This window comes from Podarcis raffonei, chromosome 6 (genome assembly GCF_027172205.1).
Source record: "Podarcis raffonei isolate rPodRaf1 chromosome 6, rPodRaf1.pri, whole genome shotgun sequence".
NCBI lineage: Eukaryota > Metazoa > Chordata > Lepidosauria > Squamata > Lacertidae > Podarcis > Podarcis raffonei.
The window spans coordinates 36256220-36278402 of record NC_070607.1 but is presented as its reverse complement, the minus strand read 5'-3'; the positions used below and the strand labels follow the sequence as shown (position 1 = coordinate 36278402).

The following is a 22183-nucleotide window of genomic DNA, read 5'->3' as shown; positions in this document are numbered from 1 at the left end:
AGAAACAATCACTACTCACCCACTTCTAGGGCCACCTAATTCCCATGGTGGGATGGCAAAGATAGCATCATGATGAGCAGCCTCCACCTGCCCCTGCTCACTCTAGGCCTCTCTTTCTCTATTAGCCTTGGTGCCTTCTGCACTTATGTGCATCTCCAAGATCACATATCCATCCTATCCTCCTTGAATTCCATACAACATGCAAGTTTCATGGGAAAGGGTTGCAGCTCCGTGGTAGAGGATCTGGTTTCCATGCAGAAGATACAAGGCTTGATCTCTGGCATGGCTAGGTAGGGATGGGGAGCATCTTGCCTGAAATTCTGGAGAGCTACTGCCAGACAGTGTAGACAGGAGTTTCCCAAACTTGGGTCTCAAACTGTTTTCATACTAAAGTCCCCTTCATCCCTGACCACTGGTCCTGCTAGCTGGGATTGATGGGTCTCCAGCTGTTTTTGGACTACAACTCCCAAATTTGGGAAACCCTAGTGTAGACAATACTGAGCTAGATGGACCAATGGTCTGAATTAGCATAGGGCAGCTTCCCATGTTCCTATGAGACAAGGGAGTATATCTCCATTGTTCTGGCAATAGAGCTGCAATTCCACACCATGCTGCTTCTGGCAGGAAGGCAAAATTGTGGTTCCATCATCTGAGCAGGAATCCCCACTTGCAGCTTCCCTGCCACCTCCTTTGAGGCTCTTAACCTAGCTGTCTGTATTGCACCACTTCCATTGCCTGGAATCTGCATTCTCCCTTGCACAGGAAAACATCAGGGTAGAGTCTATTAAATAGTTAAATAGCCATGTGTGTTGGGTGTCTGTGTAGGGTGGAGCATGAACAGATAAAAGCTGGAAACTAACTTCAGATCTCTTGCCTGAGGCACTCAAACATGGGGAGAAAGCCTTGAAAATGTGCAGTTTTCCCCCTTTCTCATTAACCAGTTTCACCTTTCCACAGGGTACTGATTTTGGCAGGAACTCAAAGCCAGAAACTGTCTGTTAACAATGAAACAAAACAAAACACACAGAAACACACATATATAACATTTTAAAGCTAATAGCTACTCTCTGACTGCTGTCATTTATATCATAGAGTTTAGCCACCAGTATGATCCAATTAGTGATTTAAATCAAATTCTGTAACATATTTCAAATTTTCTAGCAAATTTCCAGGTTCCTGAACAACCTGGCACTTGGAATTCATATTAGACTTGTATGTAACTTAAAACAGCTGCAACAACCCAAACCGCACACAAACACACCAAAACCCCATGCACATTGTGACAGAGAATCAAATCGAGTGGATTTTGAGCATACCTGATGGAGAGATATGTCTCCAAGAAATGGAAGGGTCTGGTTTCCCTGTAGCCAAGCAGGCCAGCGTGACGTTACTTCCTTCATTCACCACAATGTCATTTGAGATATGACTTATCTTTGGAGAAACTGAAACGACACAATAAAACACAGTTAAAGATTTTCTTTAATCTGGGAAACCACTAGAGATGTCATTAAAGACGCAATACTGATATCGTTAGAATCCAGCTTCATCCCAAACAAGAGTCACCCTTGCTCCGCAATACACAATGCAAGGTTAAGTTTATATGCCCATTTTCTATAGGGAAATATCTCTACAAAGTAGCACCTCTGCATACACACACAGGAATACATTTCCTTGATAGCTTTTAGCTGATACAACATTCAGGCTGCAATTCTAAACACACTTACCTGGAAGTAGGTCCCACCAAACTTAATAAGGAATGCCTTTGTACATGGCACTGAATTATGGAGCATCACTATAAAAAACCTAGTAGGTTAATATTCCATTTATATTTCATCTTTCTTCGCCCATTATATCATTGCAACAACCCTGAGAGATAAGAACATAGGAGAAAGGCTCAGAACAATGGCCTATCTTGTCCAGCATTCTATTCTTACAGTAGCCAATCAGATTCCTGTAGGAAGCCAAGAAGCTGAACCTGACTGCTATAGCACCCTCTGTTATGTTTGACATTGACTAGTATTCAGAGGCACATTTCTCCTTACACTGAAGGTAATATATAGTCTTCATGACAAGAAGCCATTGGGTAGCTTAAGCCAGCACTGGATTTAGGGTAGTGCTGGTGGTTTCCCTGCAACAGGGCACAAAGCAGAGTGCAAAATGCAAAATGATGATGATGATGATATCTAAATTTATACGTTCTTAATGGTGGTTATTTGGCTTGTTATACTACGTATCTTTTCACCATCAAACTCCCGAAGTAGGTTTACAATAGTAAAAACAGTAATAAAAACAAAAGTCCTAAATCTATTCATTTAAAATAAAACAATCCAACACAATAAATCACACCAAGAACAACATAGGCAACAGCATCATCCTCACAGACCTGCTAATCCGGGAAAGCTTTGGCTTGTTACAGGAAGACTGTAAAGGAGCTCATCCCTTTGATTTCTTGAGAATGAGCATGAGCACTTCATAAAGCAGGTGCCACTGTCAAGAAGGCCTTGTTCCTTGCAAATAAAAATTGTGGCAGTCATGTTCTTTGCAGATATTAAGCTGTTTCAAGTGATTTGTAGGCTGTGCTGTGCAGCTGTATTTATTTGCAATAAACCCTCCAGCACCAATTATTCTAGGTTTAGTGCACTGCTTGCGAAGATATATTACTATGGGGACCAATTTATGAAACATTGTGTTTTTTGGGAACCCAAATGTCAGTTCCAGCTGATGAACCAGGACTGGAACTCCTGAATCTGAACAGCTTTGTCCTCTCTCTCCTGTCTTCAGCACTCTGCTTCCCTCAGCCTCTTGTTTAGTCTCTTTGGAGAACCCAGTTCTGCAGCAAAACCTTTCCTGAGCCACTTAGCCTCTCCTTAATTGCTCTTCTACTGCCGCCTGAGTTATTCCCACTGTAGCTGCATTACTCACTTATTAATCCCTCATGAATATCCCCAGCCCTTTGGTTTTTGCATCAGATTGCAAACCCTCTAGATAGGAATGTATGTGTGGTATCTTGTACAATGTTGGAGGGAATGATGAGAAACTCACTTGCCCCCCACAATTACACTCATGTCAGAATGACTCATAATATAAGTCAAGTGATTTTGTTGTTTTCCAGTAAGCAAAAAACTAAAACAAGAACTGGCAAAGTACCTGGAAATGATCATTATATGTCAGTAGCACCTGCTCCAGATACTACCTCTTGCTACATAAGGATGACTCTTTCTTGCATGACTCAGAAATACTCTGGTTCTGCACACTCACATTCACATGGAGTTTGTATGGAAGCTAGGTATCATGAAACAGCCACATTGCGGTGACAGGTTTCTGCCCCTTATCAGGCAATTCAACATCAGGAAGGATTGTGTACCTCTTAAGCCACATTCACACCATAAATTTAAAGCACTATGGTGCTACTTTAAACAGTCATGGCTTCCCCCCCAAACAACCACCTTGGGAGCAGGGCCAGGGTGGGAGAGTGCTAGAGCCCTGTCTGGTCGGAGTTGCATGGAATCAATTTTAATCCGTTATCCCCCGAGGATGTAGACAGTCTGCTTGGACGTGTGAAACCAACCACCTCTCTCCTTGAGCCTTGCCCATCCTGGCTAATAAAAGCAAGCCAAGAAGGGCTGGGCGATGGGCTCTGTGGGGTGGTGAATGCTTACCTCTGTGAGGGAGCGTTCCCAGACCCGCTGAAAGAGGCTGTCATTAAACCACTTCTTAAAAAAACATATTTAGACCTGGCCAGTATGGCCAACTATCGCAGTCTCAAATCTTCCATTCTTGGGCAAGGTGATTGAGCGGGTGGTTGCTGAACAACTCCAGGCACTCCTGGAGGATGCGGACCATTTGGATCCCTTCCAATTGGGATTCAGGCCTCATCATGGGACTGAAACTGCATTGGTCACGCTGGTTGATTATCTCTGGCGGGCTAGGGACAAAGGTGAGAGCTGTTTCCTAGTTCTGCTGGATCTCTCAGCGGCTTTTGATACAATTGTCCATAACATCGTTTTGGACCGTCTTGAGGGGCTGGGAGCTGGGGGCACTGTCATACAGTGGTTCCGCTCCTTCCTCCTGGGCCGTTTCCAGAAAGTGGTGGTGGGGAATGAGTGTTCAGACCCCTGGGCTCTCACTTGTGGGGTGCCTCAGGGTTCCGTCCTCTCCCCCATGCTTTTTAACATCTACATGAAGCCACTGGGAGAGATCATCAGGGGGTTTGGGCTGGGTGTCCATCAATATGCGGATGATACCCAGCTCTGCCTCTCTTTTAAATCGGAACCAGTGAAGGCAGTGAAGGTCCTGTGTGAGTGCCTGGAGGTGGTTAGAGGATGGATGGCAGCTAATGGATTGAGGATGAATCCTGACAAGACAGAAGTACTGTTCTTGGAGGACAGGGGGTGGGCTGATGTGGAGGACTTCCTGGTCCTGAATGGGGTAACTGTGCCCCTGAAGGACCAGGTGCGCAGCCTGGGAGTCATTTTGGACTCACAGCTGTCCATGGAGGCACAGGTCAATTCTGTATCCAGGGCAGCTGTCTACCAGCTCCATCTGGTATGCAGGCTGAGACCCTACCTGCCCACAGACTTTCTTGCCAGAGTGGTACATGCTGTAATTATCTCCCGCTTAGACTACTGCAATGCACTCTACGTGGGGCTACCTTTGAAGGTGACCCGGAAACTAAAACTAATCCAGAATGCGGCAGCTAGACTGGTGACGGCCGCCGAGACCATATAACACCGGTCCTGAAAGACCTACATTGGCTCCCAGTACGTTTCCGAGCACAATTCAAAGTGTTGGTGCTGACCTTTAAGGCCCTAAACGGCCTCGGCCCAGTATACCTAAAGGAGCATCTCCATCCCCATCGTTCTGCCCAGACACTGAGGTCCAGTGCCGAGGGCCTTCTGGCGGTTCCCTCACTGTGAGAAGCAAAGCTACAGGGAACCTGGCAGAGGGCCTTCTCAGTAGTGGCGCCCACCCTGTGGAACACCCTCCCACCAGATGTCAAAGAGATAAACAACTACCTGACATTTAGAAGACATGTGAAGGCAGCCCTGTTTAGGGAAGTTTTTAATGACTGATGTATTAATGTATTTTTAATCTTTGTTGGAAACCACCCAGAGTGGCTGGGGAAACCCAGCCAGGTGGGCGGGGTACAAATAAATAAAATAATAAAATAATAATAATAATAATAATAATAATAATAATAATAATAATAATAATAATAAAATTCTGAAAGCTGCAGTTTGTTCCCTGTGAAGAGGGATTGATTGTTAAACCACTCTAGGAACTGTAGCTTGGGGAGGGGAATTGAGTTGCCCTAACAACTCTCTGCACCCTTAATGAATTACAGCTCCCATAATTCTTTGGGGAAAGACATATCTGTTTAAAGTGATATCATAGTACTTTAAATTAATGGTGTGAATGTAGCCTCAGAGCGTTGCTTTGGGTTATAAGAGGTGTTGCACTGAGAGAGAAAAATGGGGGGAAGCTGGATGAAAATATCTGCTTCATTTTCATGTCTCTTTCTGGAGTACAATAATTACCTGTTTGAACTTTAGAAATATTCCTTTCTTGTCTCTTGAATTATCAGTTTTATTATTTGCATACCCTCCAGCATTCCTCAGATGGAACATTTTCACTCCCCCCCCAACTGACCCTCCTTGATGTACTTCAAAAGAAAGGTGAGGACCACCACACCACACCACCACACATGCCCTCCACTGTCTGGAGGAAACCCCTTAATCCTAGTCTTATTTCATTATTTGGGACACACACACACACACACACACACACACACACACACACACCAATAAATATATTTTAGAATGGGGCAAGATTAGACACAGACACACAAAGCATTTTTTTTTTTTTTAAATCAAGACTCCTTTGCTCCTCCTTTCTTCCTGCCCAGGGCAACTCTGCCCTCTGCCTGCCTTGGTGGATGAAGCTTCTCATCCTCCTCACCGGCTCTCCAGCAGTCACTACAAGCTGCTCAAGGGAGGATTCTGGCAGCAGTGGCCCTGGAGAGGCCCTTGCTTCTGCTGCTGCTCAGAACAAGCACCGGCTCATCCTCTTTCCTGAGCTTGGCAGCAGTGGCACAGGCAGTAAAAATAAAAACATTCCAGGATCAAATCGGAAGCCAATATGGCTTTCATATTTCCAGGACTGTCCCTGGAAAACCAGGACACTAGGAGAGTATGTACTTACATGTCAGCATCACCTAAGCCAGCCTTTCTCAACCTGTGGGTCCCCAGATGTTGTTGAACTACAACTCCCATCACCCCTAGCTAGCAAGGTCAGACCCACAGGTTGAGAACCGCGATGAATTTCTACAAACAAGACATCTGACTACAGGATATGCTTGAGTCCCCACTCATGTAACTGATATGAAACTTCAATAATATTTCCACCAGGTGTTCTTTGTGACATGTTAGCAAGCAATATTGACTTACCCAAATTCCTTTCCCTTACGTGCCTTAAAGACCTTTCTTTCCTATATTGGGGGTAGGTACTGTGTGTGGATGAACAACTGTCTTAATCATGTAGGAAGATACTGATTGGAAATCAGTAAGCTAGGAGGTCACAGGTAAAAGGTACACATTGCACTGAGAGGATACAGCATAAATCAAAATGATTTCAGTTCATATTCTCATTTTCCCCTCTTATTATTTCTACAAGATTGTAGGCAACAATCCAATCCTGAGGCAAAGATATTGAGCAGACTATTTAGGCAACAAAAACTTTCAAGGTTCATTTAAACTAAGTGAAACAAAGCACTAGGCACCAGAACAGAGACTTCTGGGATCACACTATCAACCAGAACTACATCTCCACCTTGTATATTTTAATCTGAGTCAGAAAATTATGTGGGGCCTTGTAATACCTTGTTTATGATGATCAAAGAACACCAGAAGCTTTAGCAACCCTCACTGGCATTTCTAGTTGGTGTTTAATCATAGTGGTTGTGGTTGGTATTTTAGCAATTGTAACAGGAGCCTCTAATCCTTATTACGTAACTCGCAGCTTTGAAGTTTAGCAGTCTGTCCTCACATCAATCAGTTTGTCCTTTTTCACCTATCATTTATGAATTCTAGAGTTGGAAATGCCTCCCCCGAAATCTCAAGGGGATGACAAGATTAAAACTCAAATTGTTAGTAATCATGTTTTGGCGTGGTTCTGATGCTTTGCATGTACATTCAGGGGATAACAAAACAAAGCAAAAGCCCTGTAATGATATGTATCGGGTCGCACTGGTCAAACAGCTCTATAAAAATTACATAGTGGCAGAATCGATAAAAATAATTCCGACTAGCTCTCTTCACAAGAGCTGCTGCAAGACTGCACGGACGAACACCAATCAATTCGAGGCAGACTTCCAGGATGGAGGGAGCGCATGGAATGTTTATTGAACCTGGCCTAGGGACATCACATGCCTACTATTGCATCCTTGAAAAGCAACTCTTCAGCATTTTCTTTTCTTTTTCTTTTCTAGGTATATAAAAAGCAACTCTGCTTCTCACTAGCTAGGAGGGGATTCGCTCCAGATTGTTTCCAAGACATGCGAGGCAGTTTAAAAACAAAAAAAGAAAAAGAAACACTTCCTGTTTATTTCTACAATACAAATTATTTTCATGTGGGCACAATTTCAGCTATTGATTTTTCCCGAGCAGACTTAACATTTCCAGTGCAGCATAACAGTGGATGACACAGTAAACACTCAAGAGGAATCATGCTGTGGGCAACATCACTTTGGAGCCCCTAGCAGCCCAGAGTTTAGATGGTTTCCAGGTTCAGGCAGGCAATCAGTGCTTTCAGCATGCAGAAATGTGGGCTATGTCTTATTTTCTTTACTGCCCTTACGCTACACTTTCCACACAATGCAATATCTATGTTTCTTCTTCCTCTTTCTTCTTTTTAAAATTTGTAAGCTGCCCTTCACCTGAAGATCGCAGGGCAGTTCACAACATAAAAATACAAAATGAGAACATAAAATACATAACAAAAACAAACCAATAACCACCCTCCCACAAATACATTCAAAAGGCCATAGAATGTTAAGCAGCCCAAGACCTGGTTACAGAGCTAAAGATACGTAATGAAGGTTGCAGGCAAGCCTTCCTGGGGAGCGCATTCTACAAGCAGGGAGCTATCACAGCAAATACCCATTCTCGTGTTGCCACACTCTGGACCTCTCATGTTAGAGGCACATGGAGAAGGGCCTCACATGACAGACCCACCAAGTGTCCCTATTTTCCAGTTACAGTCTCAGTTTTACAAAAGCTATCCCGGTTTCTGATTTGATCCCAGAATGTCCCACTTTCCTTATGTTGTCCCTATTTTCATCAAAGAAATGTCTGAAGGTCTGAGCCATCTGAAGGCAGCCCTTTATAGCAAAGTTTTCTTAATGTTTAAGGTTTTATTATGTTTATATATATATATATATATTGGAAGCCACCCAGAGCAGCTGGGGCAACCTAGTCAGATAGATGGGGTATATATAGTAAAATTATTATTATTATAGAATAGGACATCCCTATTTTCATTGGAGAAATGTTGGAGGGTATGACATGTGGTTGTAGGGTCCAGGTTAGTTCAGCTGGGGAGAGGCAGTCCTTGAGGTATGGCTGTCCTGAGCCATTTAAGGCTTTATGGATCAAAACCAGCACTTTGAATTGGACCAAGAAACTAATTGGCAACCAGTGCAGTCAAGCAGAGGTGGTGTAATATGATCAAATCATCTTGCCCCAGTGAGCAACCTCGCTGCCAAATTCTGCACCAGCTGAAGTTTCTGAACTGACTTCAGAAGCAGCCCCATATATAACATGCGGGGGGTGGGGAGGGAACTGCAAAGGATCCCCAAGAAGCAGGCATTCCAAAGGCCATAAAGAGCAGACACAATTTTGGAAGCGCTGACTCCATTGGTATAAAGGAAGCTCTGTGCTGTGGCTTTGATTGAGACACAATATCTGTTTATTGTACAGCTGTGATTCTAATCAAACAGTGTTGGCAGCGACTGCCTTGGAAGGCCACAGAGCAGCTCATCCACAAACGGGTGAAAAGCAAGCTGTATCCATTTGCAGACAGCCAGTGGATTCTGCTCCAGGCGATTGGGACAGTGTCACTGTTTGGAGTGAGGGAAATTTTGAATTTATTATACTTTTGAGTATGGTTTGTGACACACAGTTTGTGAGCAAGCATCAGCATGGATAGATTTTTTAAAAAATGAAAATAATTGGGTTTAGAGCACCAGAGGTTATACAACTGCACAGCAGATTGACAGCCAACAGGTACAGTGTTTAGACTGTGCACCTGCTGAATTTCTGCCTGTTAGGCAGCAGCTATTTTATTTTATTTTTTTTATAAATAATTAAAAGGAAGTTGGTAATCCTGGTCAAATGAATCAACCTGGATCGTGTGATCATCATCTGAGGCCTTTTTTCATGTGCCTCCTCTGTCCAGAGGGTGGTAACATGAGAGTGGACCTTTTCTGTGGTGGCTCCCCACTTGTGGAATGCTCACCCCAGGGAAGCTTGCCTGACACCTTTGTTGCTTTTCTTTAGGCACCAGGCAAAAACTTTTTCTTCTCCTCCTAGGCCTTTGGCTAATTAAATAATCTATGGCCTATACCTCTAAGGGTCCATTTCCATATTAGCTTTACAGCATGTTTTCCAGGGGAGGCAATGATAATAGAAGAAGAAGAAGCTAGAGCAAAGACTGGAACCCGTGGTCCCCAAGGAGTTGGATTAAAACTACTGTCAACCCCAGCGAGAATGGCAAGTGGGCAGCGAAGATGTGAGTTGGAGTCTAGCAGCATCTGGATGGCCACAGGTTCCCCATCCCTGAGCCAGAGTTTGTGCTTCACCCACATAGTCAAGAATGTCTGACATTGCTTTTGCAGTGTGGGAAGGAACTGGTCTGCAGAAGCTCCCAGACTGCTGAGGTCTGTAAACTCCTTGAGATGGAGAACTGGAAAGTGCCCTGCATACTCATAGCACTACAGTGGTACCTCGGGTTACAGACACTTCAGGTTACAGACTTCGCTATCCCAGAAATAGTACCTTGGGTTAAGAACATTGCTTCAGGATGAGAACAGAAATCATGCTCCAGCGGCGCAGCGGCAGCAGGAGGCCACATTAGATAAAGTGGTGCTTCAGGTTAAGAACAGCTTCAGGTTAAGAACGGACCTCCAGAACGAATTAAGTTCTTACCCTGAGGTACCACTGTATATAAAGGTAAAGGTAAAGGGACCCCTGATCGTTAGGTCCAGTCGTGGCCAACTCTGGGGTTGCGGCACTCATCTCGCTTTATTGGCCGAGGGAGCCGGCGTGCAGCTTCCGGGTCATGTGGCCAGCATGACTAATCCGCTTCTGGTGAACCAGAGCAGCGCACGGAAACACTGTTTACCTTCCTGCCAGAGCGGTACCTATTTATCTACTCCCACTGGTGTGCTTTCAAACTGCTAGGTTGGCAGGAGCAGGGACCGAGCAACTGGAGCTTACTCCGTCGCGGGGATTCAAACCGCTGACCTTCTGATCGGCAAGTCCTAGGCTCTGTGGTTTAACCCACAGTGCCACCCGTCCCTTACCACTGTATATAAATTATAGTAAAGAATGATAAAAGTTTCTTAGTCAAGCAGCTGGGTTTATAACGATAAGGAGATAGCAGTCCAGAGACTTGAGCTGCCTGAAGAATACAGAAATTGGCCATCCCTGGCAGAACTCCAGAAATGCAGACAGAGAAAATGAAAACATGCGTTTGGCATGTGAGTACGGGATGAAGCAGATGATGCGAGGCAAATGTTTTGTAAGCGATGCAAATCAAAACTGCTGAAAATATAATTGGAATATCATACAGACGGTACAGCCATATCCTTGGATTCTATGTTCGCTTTATGGCTAGTCTTATTACTATTAGACATAACTTTATTAGTTCCCTGTCTCTGAACAAATACACAGTCGGATACAAAACACAAACATTATTAAAAAGGTAATAGATACACACCCGTTGTAGGCCAACAAACACCTGCGAATGAAGTCAGGTGGACTGTACAAATGCCTGCATGAATTTTGCATGCCACTCAGACAGTGGGTTCTATCCAAGACTAGTTCTACTAAGAGGCTTATTTGACTTACTTTACCTCTCTACTTTTCAGGCACGGACTGAACTTTAAAGCTCTGGGTCCAAACACACCTTTTTTTGTGTGTGCTCCAGAGGTTTCCCGCAAAAAAACCATTATTTACCACTGCAGCATAGCAAATGGCAATCTGCAGAAAACCTTAATGGACTTTGGTTGCAATTCTGCTTTAAAGAGTGGGTTTCCACAGGGAAAGCTTTGGGGAGAAAAAAGAGCAGTCAGACATGGAGCTCTAAAGTACTGGAAAGCACAGGGCCAAAGGTAAGTGCAGATAAGTCCTCTAATTTCTATTAAAGTAGGCATGACTAACTTAGATTCATTAGTTTGAATTGGTGTGCTCTGACTAGAATACAATCCAGAACTGGTAACAGAAACTTCTTTGTCTCTTTTTATTGCTAATGAACCCTCCTTGCCACTAACAATTTCCCATAGGGAGGGACAGACCCCATTACCTGCCAATGACATGCTCTAAACCTAACCATTATCAGAGGTTAATGTATTATATTCTGTGAAGGAACCCAACCCTCCAGTTTATAGCAAGAGTTAAGATGCTTAAAACATCACTCATGGACCAAAAGCACATGGGTACAGATGGGGGATGCCAAATCAACTGCCACCCTCATTTGTTAAAATGTACAAGCAGAACGGAGAAAGCTTGAAAGCCTGACACAATTATGGTAGGGATGGATAGATGGGGAAATGAGTCTGTTTCCAGTCTGTACACATGCATGTGTTCAGTGCACCCAAAAGTCTGCTCCATCCCATTTCCAAAGTAGTCTGTAAATAAACATTTGAATGTAAGTACATCTTTATACATGTCATTTTACAGTGCAAAACTGTTATCCCTGTCTGCACAGAACTAATTCTTCTTGACTTCAGTGGACCTTATTCCTAGGTGTATAGGACTGAAGACACACACACACCATTTTGAAAGTATTTTGATTCTATTGCTGTGAGCTTGTGACTGCAACTGAACATTCAGAAGCATGGAAGGCAGGGAACAACTAAGACCCAATCCACGTATTAGTTCAGGAACAAATGTGCTGATTTAATCTTGGTTTCTGTCTGATATGCATTACATAATTTGCCTTAAGATTACTCTCATTTAAAACGGCAAGTCTGAAAACTTATAACACTATGGATTTTCATTAAACAAATGAAAAAAGCCCCCTCCAACATCCACGAACTTTTAGCACACCCAAAACATGCAAAAGAAAAACTTGTCTTATGTTTTGGATGCTGGGGGTGGGGTGGGGAACAGTTGCAAGAAACTAATGTGATCCCCTGTAGTTGGAAGCTAAAGCAGCTGTAGTACATCTGCTTTTCAATGGACACTCGACCCCCCCCAACCTCCAAGAATTGCCCAGATTATATCATTCACTACACAGGGTCTCCATGCAAAATTCCATACTGATCAGACAAAGTCTTGATTTTACAATGAACAGAATTTACAGGCTTTGTAGAATACAGTATTAGGAAAAAATGGAGCAATTGTGGTCACTTTACAGACTAAGAACTCTGGAGCTGGTTGTCTTTGACCACACATTTACACATAATGTTCAGAATAAAATGCTGAGTCCATAATTCTTTCTTCCCCCATACTCCCAAGAACATTCCTGCTTACCTTTCCCCTTCCTACATTACAGCAACAAAATCCAATATATGTGTAGCTTACTGAAACAGTAGAAGTAAGCACAAAGCCTTGTGTATGTGTATGTGGAGGTAAAGGACCCCTGTACAGTTGAGTCCAGTCAAAGGCAACTATGGGTTACAGTGCCCATCTCGCTTCAGGCCGAGGGAACCAGTGTTTGTCCACAGACAGCTTTTTCAGGTCATCTGGACAGCATGACTAAACCACTTCTGGCACAACGGGACACTGTGTTGAGTGCCAGAGCACCCGGAAACACCGTTCACCTTCCTGCCGCAGCGGTACCTATTTATCTACTTGCATTGGTATGCTTTGCACTGCTGAGTTGGCAGAAACTGGGACAGAGCAACAGGAACTTCCCCCGCCAACCTTCTGATCGGCAAGCCCAAGAGGCTCACTGGTTTAGACCACAGTGCTACCTGCTCCCTGATGTATATGTATATGTACATGTGTATATGTGTGTGTTTGTGCTGAGGGCAAATTTAGATGGCTTTAAAGGGGATGGGAGGTGAATAGGAAGGTCTCCTAAAAAATCTCAACACCATTAAGAAGCTACACCTCCCAGAATTCTTTAGGGGAAGTCATGACTGTTTAAAGCAGTATTGTGGTGCTTTAAATGTGTGGTGTGAATGGGGCCACAGTGTCATTCCATGGAGAAGTGCCAGGAGGAAAGGTATGGCTGCTTTTGTAACCATTCCAAGGGCTGTAAGAAGAGGTCACAAAAAGAGGAAAGATAGTCACTTTGTTAATAAGGTGATTCACTCCTGACCCACCCTTTCCAGGAGCAGAATTCACTTCCCTCTTCAAAGATCGTCACCCCATTTTGACCAACAACCTATTCAAATACTGTGGGGAAAACAATACTCAGGCCTTGATTTGCTTCCTGCATCCTTTTTTATTTTTAGGGGGGAAATCACTTAAAAGTGAGGGTTATATTAGATTTGTGCCTAAGGATGATTAAGCCTCCCTCAATTCTCCCTTTTTCATTTTTAAATTAGCAGAAAGAACCTTTGTAAGTAGTTTGGGTGTCAGAAAGAAGCTAAAAGAAAAATATCCGGCTTTTCAATTTCCTAGAACAGCCAAGTATAATATTACTCTGCCTTGCTGTTTGAAATGAGTTTGTACATTTTCCCCAAAATAGAAACATATTTCAAAATATGTCACAATCTAACCCTCAAAGCCAATAATCCACTCTTAACACAGTTCATTTAATGACCTCATAGGGCTTGCATACGTTGCAAAGCATCCTCAAGATTAGAAACATCCAGAAGTATTATTTCCACATAAAAGGATAATTTATTAATCAGATTCCCCATGTAGATCCCTGAAATGAATCCATTACTCTAATTCACTCTGTAAAAATCTATTCTGTGGCAAAGAAGAAGAAAAAAACACTGAACAGCTGTGACCTATATAACCCCAAATGAACCAAACTAAATCGATTTGACTTTTTAAAAAAATCAACAACAATCAAAACTGCTCTCATCTTTCAATAAAAAAACTTGTAAGTTAATAATAATTAAAACTGGGGAAACAAATAGTCAAAATGCAGATTTTTGAAGGACAGCTCTTTATCCTCAACAGTTGCTTCTTATTAAGTAATCCTTTAAGACCCCAAGACATGATACTGTATTATCTGCAATGAATTACTGATGAATGAGCTTTTCCCTACAAGCCCATGAATAAAATCAACTCCTATTCCTATCATACCAGATTGGCTTAGAGTTGGGGTAGTTTATTTCCTAGGCTATTGCAGGAGTTCTGTTTTTGTAGGCATCACAAATGCCACCCCCCTTCAAAATCTGCCTGGCAGATTTTGTGGGTTGAAGCTAACAGCATCCTTCTCTATGCAGAGCAGCCTTTGATACAGTGGACCTCTCTGTGAAAGGAAGAATGAAGACCTGGAGGGAAAAGGGGGAATTTGGGGAAACAGTTTCCCCTTCTTTTCCATTAGCAGAGGCCTGGATAAAAGACTCTTCCAAGAACAGGACTCCTCTTTCAGTTCATGGAAGGGCACCAATGGATCCAGTCTCACACCTACAAAGCGTGTTCTCCTTCATGGAGAGCACGTGTTGTGGTGGGGGCTAACAAGGCACCCACTGTTGCTGGGCGGGAAAAGAGTTTGGCCACCATTATCATTGAGCTTCCTGTTGCTGGGGAGATTTAAATGTTGCCATTCTGACAGCCATAGCCTTTAAATACCCTGTGCGCAGCGTTGAGCTTCCTCTTTTCACTGCACTCATCGGATCACCCGCCCTCCCTCCCTATTTTCAGGTTGTTCGCTTGACCTTGCTATGCCTGTCATGGGGTTGTCTGCTTTGGGGGCAGGGACCCGGCAGGAATTTTGTCCATTTGGCTGATTGGCTGGTGCCATTTGGTTTTTGCCTACTGCGTAGCAAATCGTCACAACTTGTAAGGTTGCGGTTAGGCATTGGTTTAGGAATTGGTTGGTGGAGGGGTATGGATTGACTGTGCCTGCCCCTCCAAAATGCTGCTGCTGCAAGGGTTTTCCATTAAGGGAACCCAGGGGCTCGCCATGCTTTTGTCCGAACCCTGTCAAGGGGCTAGGGCCACGCAAGAGCCCCTGGGAGCATTTGGGGAGAGGTGAGGCATGGTACCCAGTCCCGTCTCTCTCCCCAAAATGTTTTCCCTTTCTGACTTTGTGGGCGTGCGAATGTCAGTCTTTCCCCGTGCGGGGTCAGATAGTCGCAATCAATGCCTAAGCAACCACTCACATTGCTTGTAATTTTAATAAAGTTGTGGCCAAAATTATGCCAAAAACCTTAAACTAAAAATCATGTGTCAATTTTGTTTTATTGGGGGGTGTCTTGGGGACCTCAACATGCAACTTTCAAAGACGCAGGGGAACAAGTGAGGACAGTGGTTGCGTTGCAAGTGCAGATTGCAGATATACCGTAAGTGATGAAACAGGCAGAATTGGCTTTCTTGATCCAGTATAAAAATCTTACAAATGGCCACATATCTTTTCATTTTCCTCATTGTTCACAGGTTCAGACAGCTAAGTTAATTCCAGCTCGCCAAGCGTTTGGAGCATCATGTTTTGCCACCTTGCAGAATGAGACCAAGATGGCCTCCAATATTCTAGCCCACACTCACAGTATAAAATGCATGTGCAAGGCTGAGAGCCAATGTGGTGTAGTGATTAGGTGGTTGGGACTGGGACCTGAGAGACCAGGGTTCAATTCCCACTTAAGCCACGAAGCTCACTGGCTGAACTTGAGCTAACCACCATCTCGCAGCCAAACCTGCCTCCCAGGGCTATAGTGAGGATAAAATGAGGAGGCAGAGGACCATGTATTTCATCTTGAGCTACTTGGAGGAAAGGTAGGATATAAATGTAATAATAAATAAAAGTTCATTTTCACTTTCTTTAATGTAGGGTTTAATGAGAATAAATAAGATCAATGGGTATTTAATCTTTGTGTGACACCATTTTATAATGAGAGAGAGAAGGAGAAAATGACTCACTCTTGTGTAACTGATCTTTCAGAAGCTTAATTCCTACAGTCTCCTGTTGTATGCCTGCTGAGTGCTTATAGGTCCTTCTCATTGTGATTAGCTTCCTATCAATGAAGGCAAGAGCATGCCAAATGCAGAATTCAAAGCCTGACGGTCAGCTTGCTACAACACTACTTAATTGTTGTGTTCAAATGTCAAAAATACTTGAAATCATTCAACAGCAACAGTGGAGATGTCCTAAGGCAGCATTGGGGTGTGTGTAGCGGGGGGGTATGAAGTACACTAGATGAACAGCAAGCACAACGTCACAGGAATGGCATAGAGGGGGAAAGGTCAGGCTTCTGTAAGATTTAGATTTGGCTCTAACAAGCGCAAAATGTGTGCGCTTCACAAAACACCAAACAAGCCTGGAAAGGGAACTCTCAGTAGCCTCAAGCAAGAGCATACTCTGAGCATCCTTTACTCTTCAGGAGCAGGAGTTCCTTGATATAGCTGGAAATGGAAACCAACTCTTTTTCTTTCTTTCCTACCCAGACCGGATAGCAAGGAAGGGAAGATCCGAGGTGTTCGTACAATGGGCCTAACCATTTCATGGTGTGTCTGAGAGCTGCACTCAATTCTGTAGAGAGCAGACCACTAACAGCACAGCTGTGATCTGCACAGCATGCTCATTATTCCCAATGCATAGCGTGGAAGTATCTTCCTGCGTCTTCATACAATATTTACTCCTTGTTGTGCTACTTTCAAAAGGTCACATTGCCTTCTCTCAGACCCAGGAGCAAACAACTTGTTCTAATCCCCATGACACTCTTCCTTTTGCACTGGCCGGCATTTTGGTCTGGCCAGCTCAGGAAGACCCAGGTTAAAAGAAAAACCAGACGAAGTCCTAATATAGATAAGGGGATCCACAGGGCTCAAAACTGCTTTGCATTTATCTGCCATAGCTCTATGCAATAAGTGCAAACGGGCTCATCTTTCACTGGCACACTGTGATGCTTCATTTAAATAGCTCGTTTTTAGCTGCATGATGAAAAATATAGACATTCTACCAAAGCAAGCCTACGATCAAAATTGAGTAATAACACAGCTCCCTTAATGAGCATCATCAGTGTGCTTGGGGTTATTCGGTGCAAGCAGGAGGACATGGATCTGTGCCAGAAAGGGTATGAAATCCAAATTAAAAAAAGAGCACAGAATGTTCAGATAGCTGAGGATGGAAAAGTCGGTATGGAAGATTTTGAGAAGATCCTCAGGGTAGGATATGGTTTAATTAAAAGGATTTGCAGAAAATCTATACTTCTAAACGGTTTGAATATAGTGGAAGGAAATAATGGATAATATCATGAGAAAATTATCAAAGAGCCATTGGTGTGAGCTGACTTTTAAACCACAATAAGAATTTGGAATTTAGTGTGAAAGGCAAGAAGATGTCACCCAAATGGAGCATGTTTCTGAATCACTAGGCAGTGTGCTTTCTACTAACTTGGCTACAAATTCTAGCTAAAATGGCACCTTCAACGATGACATATTTATATCATTACTTCATAGAAATATAGGGAAAATAAGGCAGTTATTTGCATTTTCTTATGAATCAACTTTCCAGGTGTTTTCCCCCCTGAACATAATAAAAGGATAGCATGCAAAATCAATAAAGGAATATGTAAAGAAAAACAGCAAGTGGTGATTGGAGTCCTGGTGACTAGTCTATTGTGTTCAGGGATTTCATATATATTGACACACACACATTCATACATGGAAGAACATTCTACCACATGAACTTCCAACTGCAGTCTGAAATGGTACACTCCAGAAACAGGTTTACCACTTCATCTGCTATTTGTGAGAGATAAAAAGGTAAAGGACCCCTGGACAGTTAAGTCCAGTCAAAGGTGACTATGGGGTTGTGGTGCTCATCTTGCTTTCAGGCCGAGGGAGCTGGCGTTTGTCCACAGCTTTCCGGGTCATGTGGCCATCATGACTAAACCGCTTCTAGCACAACGGAACACCATGACGGAAACCAGAGGGCACGGAAATGGTGTTTACCTTCCTGCCCCAGTGGTACCTATTTATCTACTTGCACATTTTTGGGGTGCTTTCGAACTGCTAGGTCAGCAGGAGCTGGGACAGAGCAACGAGAGCTCACTCTGTCATGGGGATTCAAACCGCCAACCTTCTGATTGGCAAGACCAAGAGGCTCAGTGGTTTAGACCGCAGCGCCACACACGTCCCATAATTTGTGAGAACTACATGATAATGGGGGGGGGGCATTCCTCACACACTCATCCAAATTTAAAGTGGTTACATGGTCTGAGCTTCTTAAAATACTTTTCTAATGTAAATACAAATACAACCTGTTAATTACAGCAGGATACATAGTAGTTGCTGTAATTGAAAACAGCAATCAGGGAATAAGCTAGTGCTGCAATTATTATGAAATAGCACGTTAGTGTCCTGGAAGAAGGCAGTGCTCAATGACATTCTTTCTCTTCCCTTTTGTTTTAATTACTTCTGGCAAGAATTTCTGTCTACTGACAGTAACTGTCATGTTCTAAATATCTGCAGGGAATCTAATTTGAATATGAATCACCCAAAAGGAGAAAAAAAATCTGGACATTTTTCAATGTTCATGGATTTGGAGCTATTCATCCAGTTATAGGATTGTTCTATCCAGATCACTAAATCTGTCAATTACAATTACTGTGCTGTATTCCTGGCTTCTATTCTCAGGAGGTGCAAAGCAGAGAACATTGAACATATTAAACGCTGAAGTCCTAGGCACACTTACTAGGGGATAAGCCCCACTGTGTGCAGTGGGTCACTTTTGAGTAAATACACAGAGTTTTTGCCTATTTTACACATAAATGGTTGGGAGAATGTCCTACCGAACTCAGTAGCACTTCCTTCTGAATAAACATGAACAAGATCAGACCCTAAAAACCAATGTGCACTTAAGTGCTTAAGGCTGCAATTCTGGAAGTAATCCTTATTGAACTCAATGGAATTCTTGAGTAGGCATGTCATAGAATCATAGAATCATACAGAGGGTTGGGTTGCAAGTCCCACTGAGCAATTACTCTTGATTAGGTGTGTGTGTGTGTGTTGTGCCTATAAACTATTTGATTTATGAGTATGTTGTGAAATTTTTTTACATGATGTACATGGTGCTAGAATAAACCTATTTTTTCCCTATTTTTGTAACTTTTATAGTAGTTTTGACAGAGATTCCCACATGCTGATCCTCCTGAGATCAGTCCTAGCACAGCAGCAATTAGAGTTGCTGCTAAAATTCAAAACAAGTCCTTCTTCCATCCAAGAAATTTCAATTTTGAATTGATTAAATTCAATATAAATTTCATGTCAGGTGTGTGTCTCATCTTATAAGTTATCTGGATGCAAATGGGGTGGTTCTATTTTGAAACTAATGACGCTTCAGCTTCAGGGCCCCTAATCCCAGAGGGGCCCCAGAAGCAACTTTAGTGCACATTGCTTAAAAGTTGTGGGTCTAGTAGACCCAATTTGTGTCGCACAGCTCAGTTTGATTATTATTGTATATATTTTAACAATCCCAAAGTTTGGGAGTCAGTAACACAGATTTTGTAAAGGTGTGGTGATCCATCATGGAACAACTCAGTTGACAAAGATAACAGTGGTTAACCAGACCTCATTGCTGGTTGCGAAGGGGGCCTTTTAAAGTTCCAGCTTTAGGGCCCCCAAAATGTAGGTCTGCCACTCGATGCATAACAACCTACATAAGTGAAAAGGTAACCAAAGGTAATGGGTTGGATTCAAATGGTTGGTTGAGGCCCATGAAACAAGTCCGTCATGACTTAAGTCTGATTGATTCCAGTGAGAACTAAGTTCAGCTTAGTCTAGATCATACCTGTTATAAGCCTGATTTCCAGTATCAAACTGGGGCTCAATAAGTATTGATTTCGTGAAGTTTCTTCTCATGGAAAAAAACATATACACTACCAGGCACTATGGATCGCTTATCACTGATTCTCTGTACCACCATTGATTGGTGGAGGAAATGCAGACTGATACAGAGCTAGTCATAACTGCCAGGGGTAGTGCATCCCATTTTGCCACTTGAGGCAAGTGCCACCCTGCCTTGCTGCCCACACCGCTGCCTCCGACACCAGCATCTCACATGTTCTGCAAGATATCATGCAATTTCACCGCGATTTTTCAGGAAATTGGCATGATCTTGTCCCAAATTGGTGCTGGTGAGCAGCAGCCTCACACTGCCTAATGGCTGCGCCAGCCCTGATAACTGCCATACTTCCTTAACTTGAGTGACTTTTCATTGATGGAATCTGCTGTGCTGCCTCTCTAAGCCAGAGTGGTGCACAATTTATAAAGTCAAATGAGGACTGAAGAGACCCACTTCCAATTCCTGTTCAGCCATGGAGCTTTCTGGGTGACCTTGGGTGGACCATTACTTCTTGGCCTAACCTACATCAAAGGGTTGTTGTGAGGATAGAAGGGGGGAACTGTGTTTAGTTCCTTGGAGGAAAGACAGAATATAACTGTCACAATTCAATTAAATAAATGCTGGTCCGCTGCCTCCCTTCTCCCAGGTACTTGCGCAACCTTGAGCATACTATTTCAGTGCCCCTTTCTTGTAGTCGACTAGGCTGGCAGATGAAAAATGTATTACAAATTACAAGGAATTAATTCTTCACATTAATAGATAATTTCCCAACAGTTTGTGGGCTGCTTTGCTTTTTAAAGCAGAACCAAGGGCACGCTTGATGAAGAAAGTTCATCTTGCTTTCCTTTTTAGCTCATTTGCAGTTAGCACAGTTTTAATATTTGCCGGGGCTTGCAGGGGCTACAGAAATCATTAAATAAATTAATGCATTTTCTAGAGAGCTTCAAATCAATGTGCAGTGGCAAGGGGGACATTAAAATATTGTCATTTCTCCCCTAGGCCCTCCAGTAAGTGGGAGTGTAATTTCCCTTTGCTTCCAAAACTGATAAAGAATGATTCAATAATGAAGGCCTACGGAGTGCAAGCAAAACCCTGCCCTTTTGCAAATGATCTCAAATGTGAGCAGGAGCAATAGAAATAACAGCAGTAGCAACTTGATTTTGATCTCATACTTGGGCAACCAAGGATTTAGTGCTTGCAAGTCATTCTTCGGTCACAGCAGAGTTCATATAAAGAATAATAAAAGCTACAGATCATGGCTACCAATACAAACCAGAAGTGATTACTGTTTATTAACAACAACAATACCTGACACTTAACAGTATTTCATATACGTTATCGTAGTCATCCTTGCAATATCCCTGTAAGATAAACTTGGTATTATTATCTCTGCATTGCAGGTACAGTGGGCTAGAAAGCAAGGAGAAGTGGCTGAGGTCCTGTGCAAATGTTCATTGGTGGATGGTCGAAAATGCAGAGGCAGGGTCAGAACTGCTCCTCCTGCCCCCCACCCATGATCTCCACACAGCTGAGATTCCATCTACACAGGGATATACAGTGGTACCTTGGTTCTCAAACGCCTTGCTACTCAAACATCTTGGAACCCAAACACTGCAAACCCGGAAGTAAGTGTTCCAGTTTGCAAACGTTTTTCGGAAGCCGAACATACTCCGTTTTGAGTGCCACACTTCCATTTTGAGTGTCTGTCTGTTTTTGCTATTTATTTTTCATTTTTGTTTTTGCGGCTCTTTTTGTTTTGTTTTTGTGACTGTGTGGAATCCAGTTCAGCTACTGATTGATTCATTGTGTGACTGCAGTACATTGTTTATTGCTTTCATTTTATGGATCAAGGGTCTCGTTAGAAAGTCAAATTCATGTTCAATTGCTGTTTGAGGGGTTGTCTTTAAAAGTCTGGAACAGATTAATCCATTTTGCATTACTTTCTATGGGAAAGCGCGCCTTTGGTTTTGGAAAGGACTTCCGGAACGGATTA

General features: G+C 43.0%; 1 protein-coding gene across 2 annotated transcripts in view; it reads right to left on the bottom strand.

Annotated features, from left to right (window-relative positions):
* NEGR1 (neuronal growth regulator 1) overlaps positions 1–22183 on the bottom strand; it is a 453778-nt gene that overhangs the window by 167164 nt on the left and 264431 nt on the right. For both annotated transcript variants that reach the window (XM_053392063.1, XM_053392064.1), the window contains exon 3: positions 1317–1442. In XM_053392063.1, coding sequence (XP_053248038.1) covers positions 1317–1442 — 126 coding nt within the window. The remainder of the gene's footprint in view (positions 1–1316; positions 1443–22183) is intronic.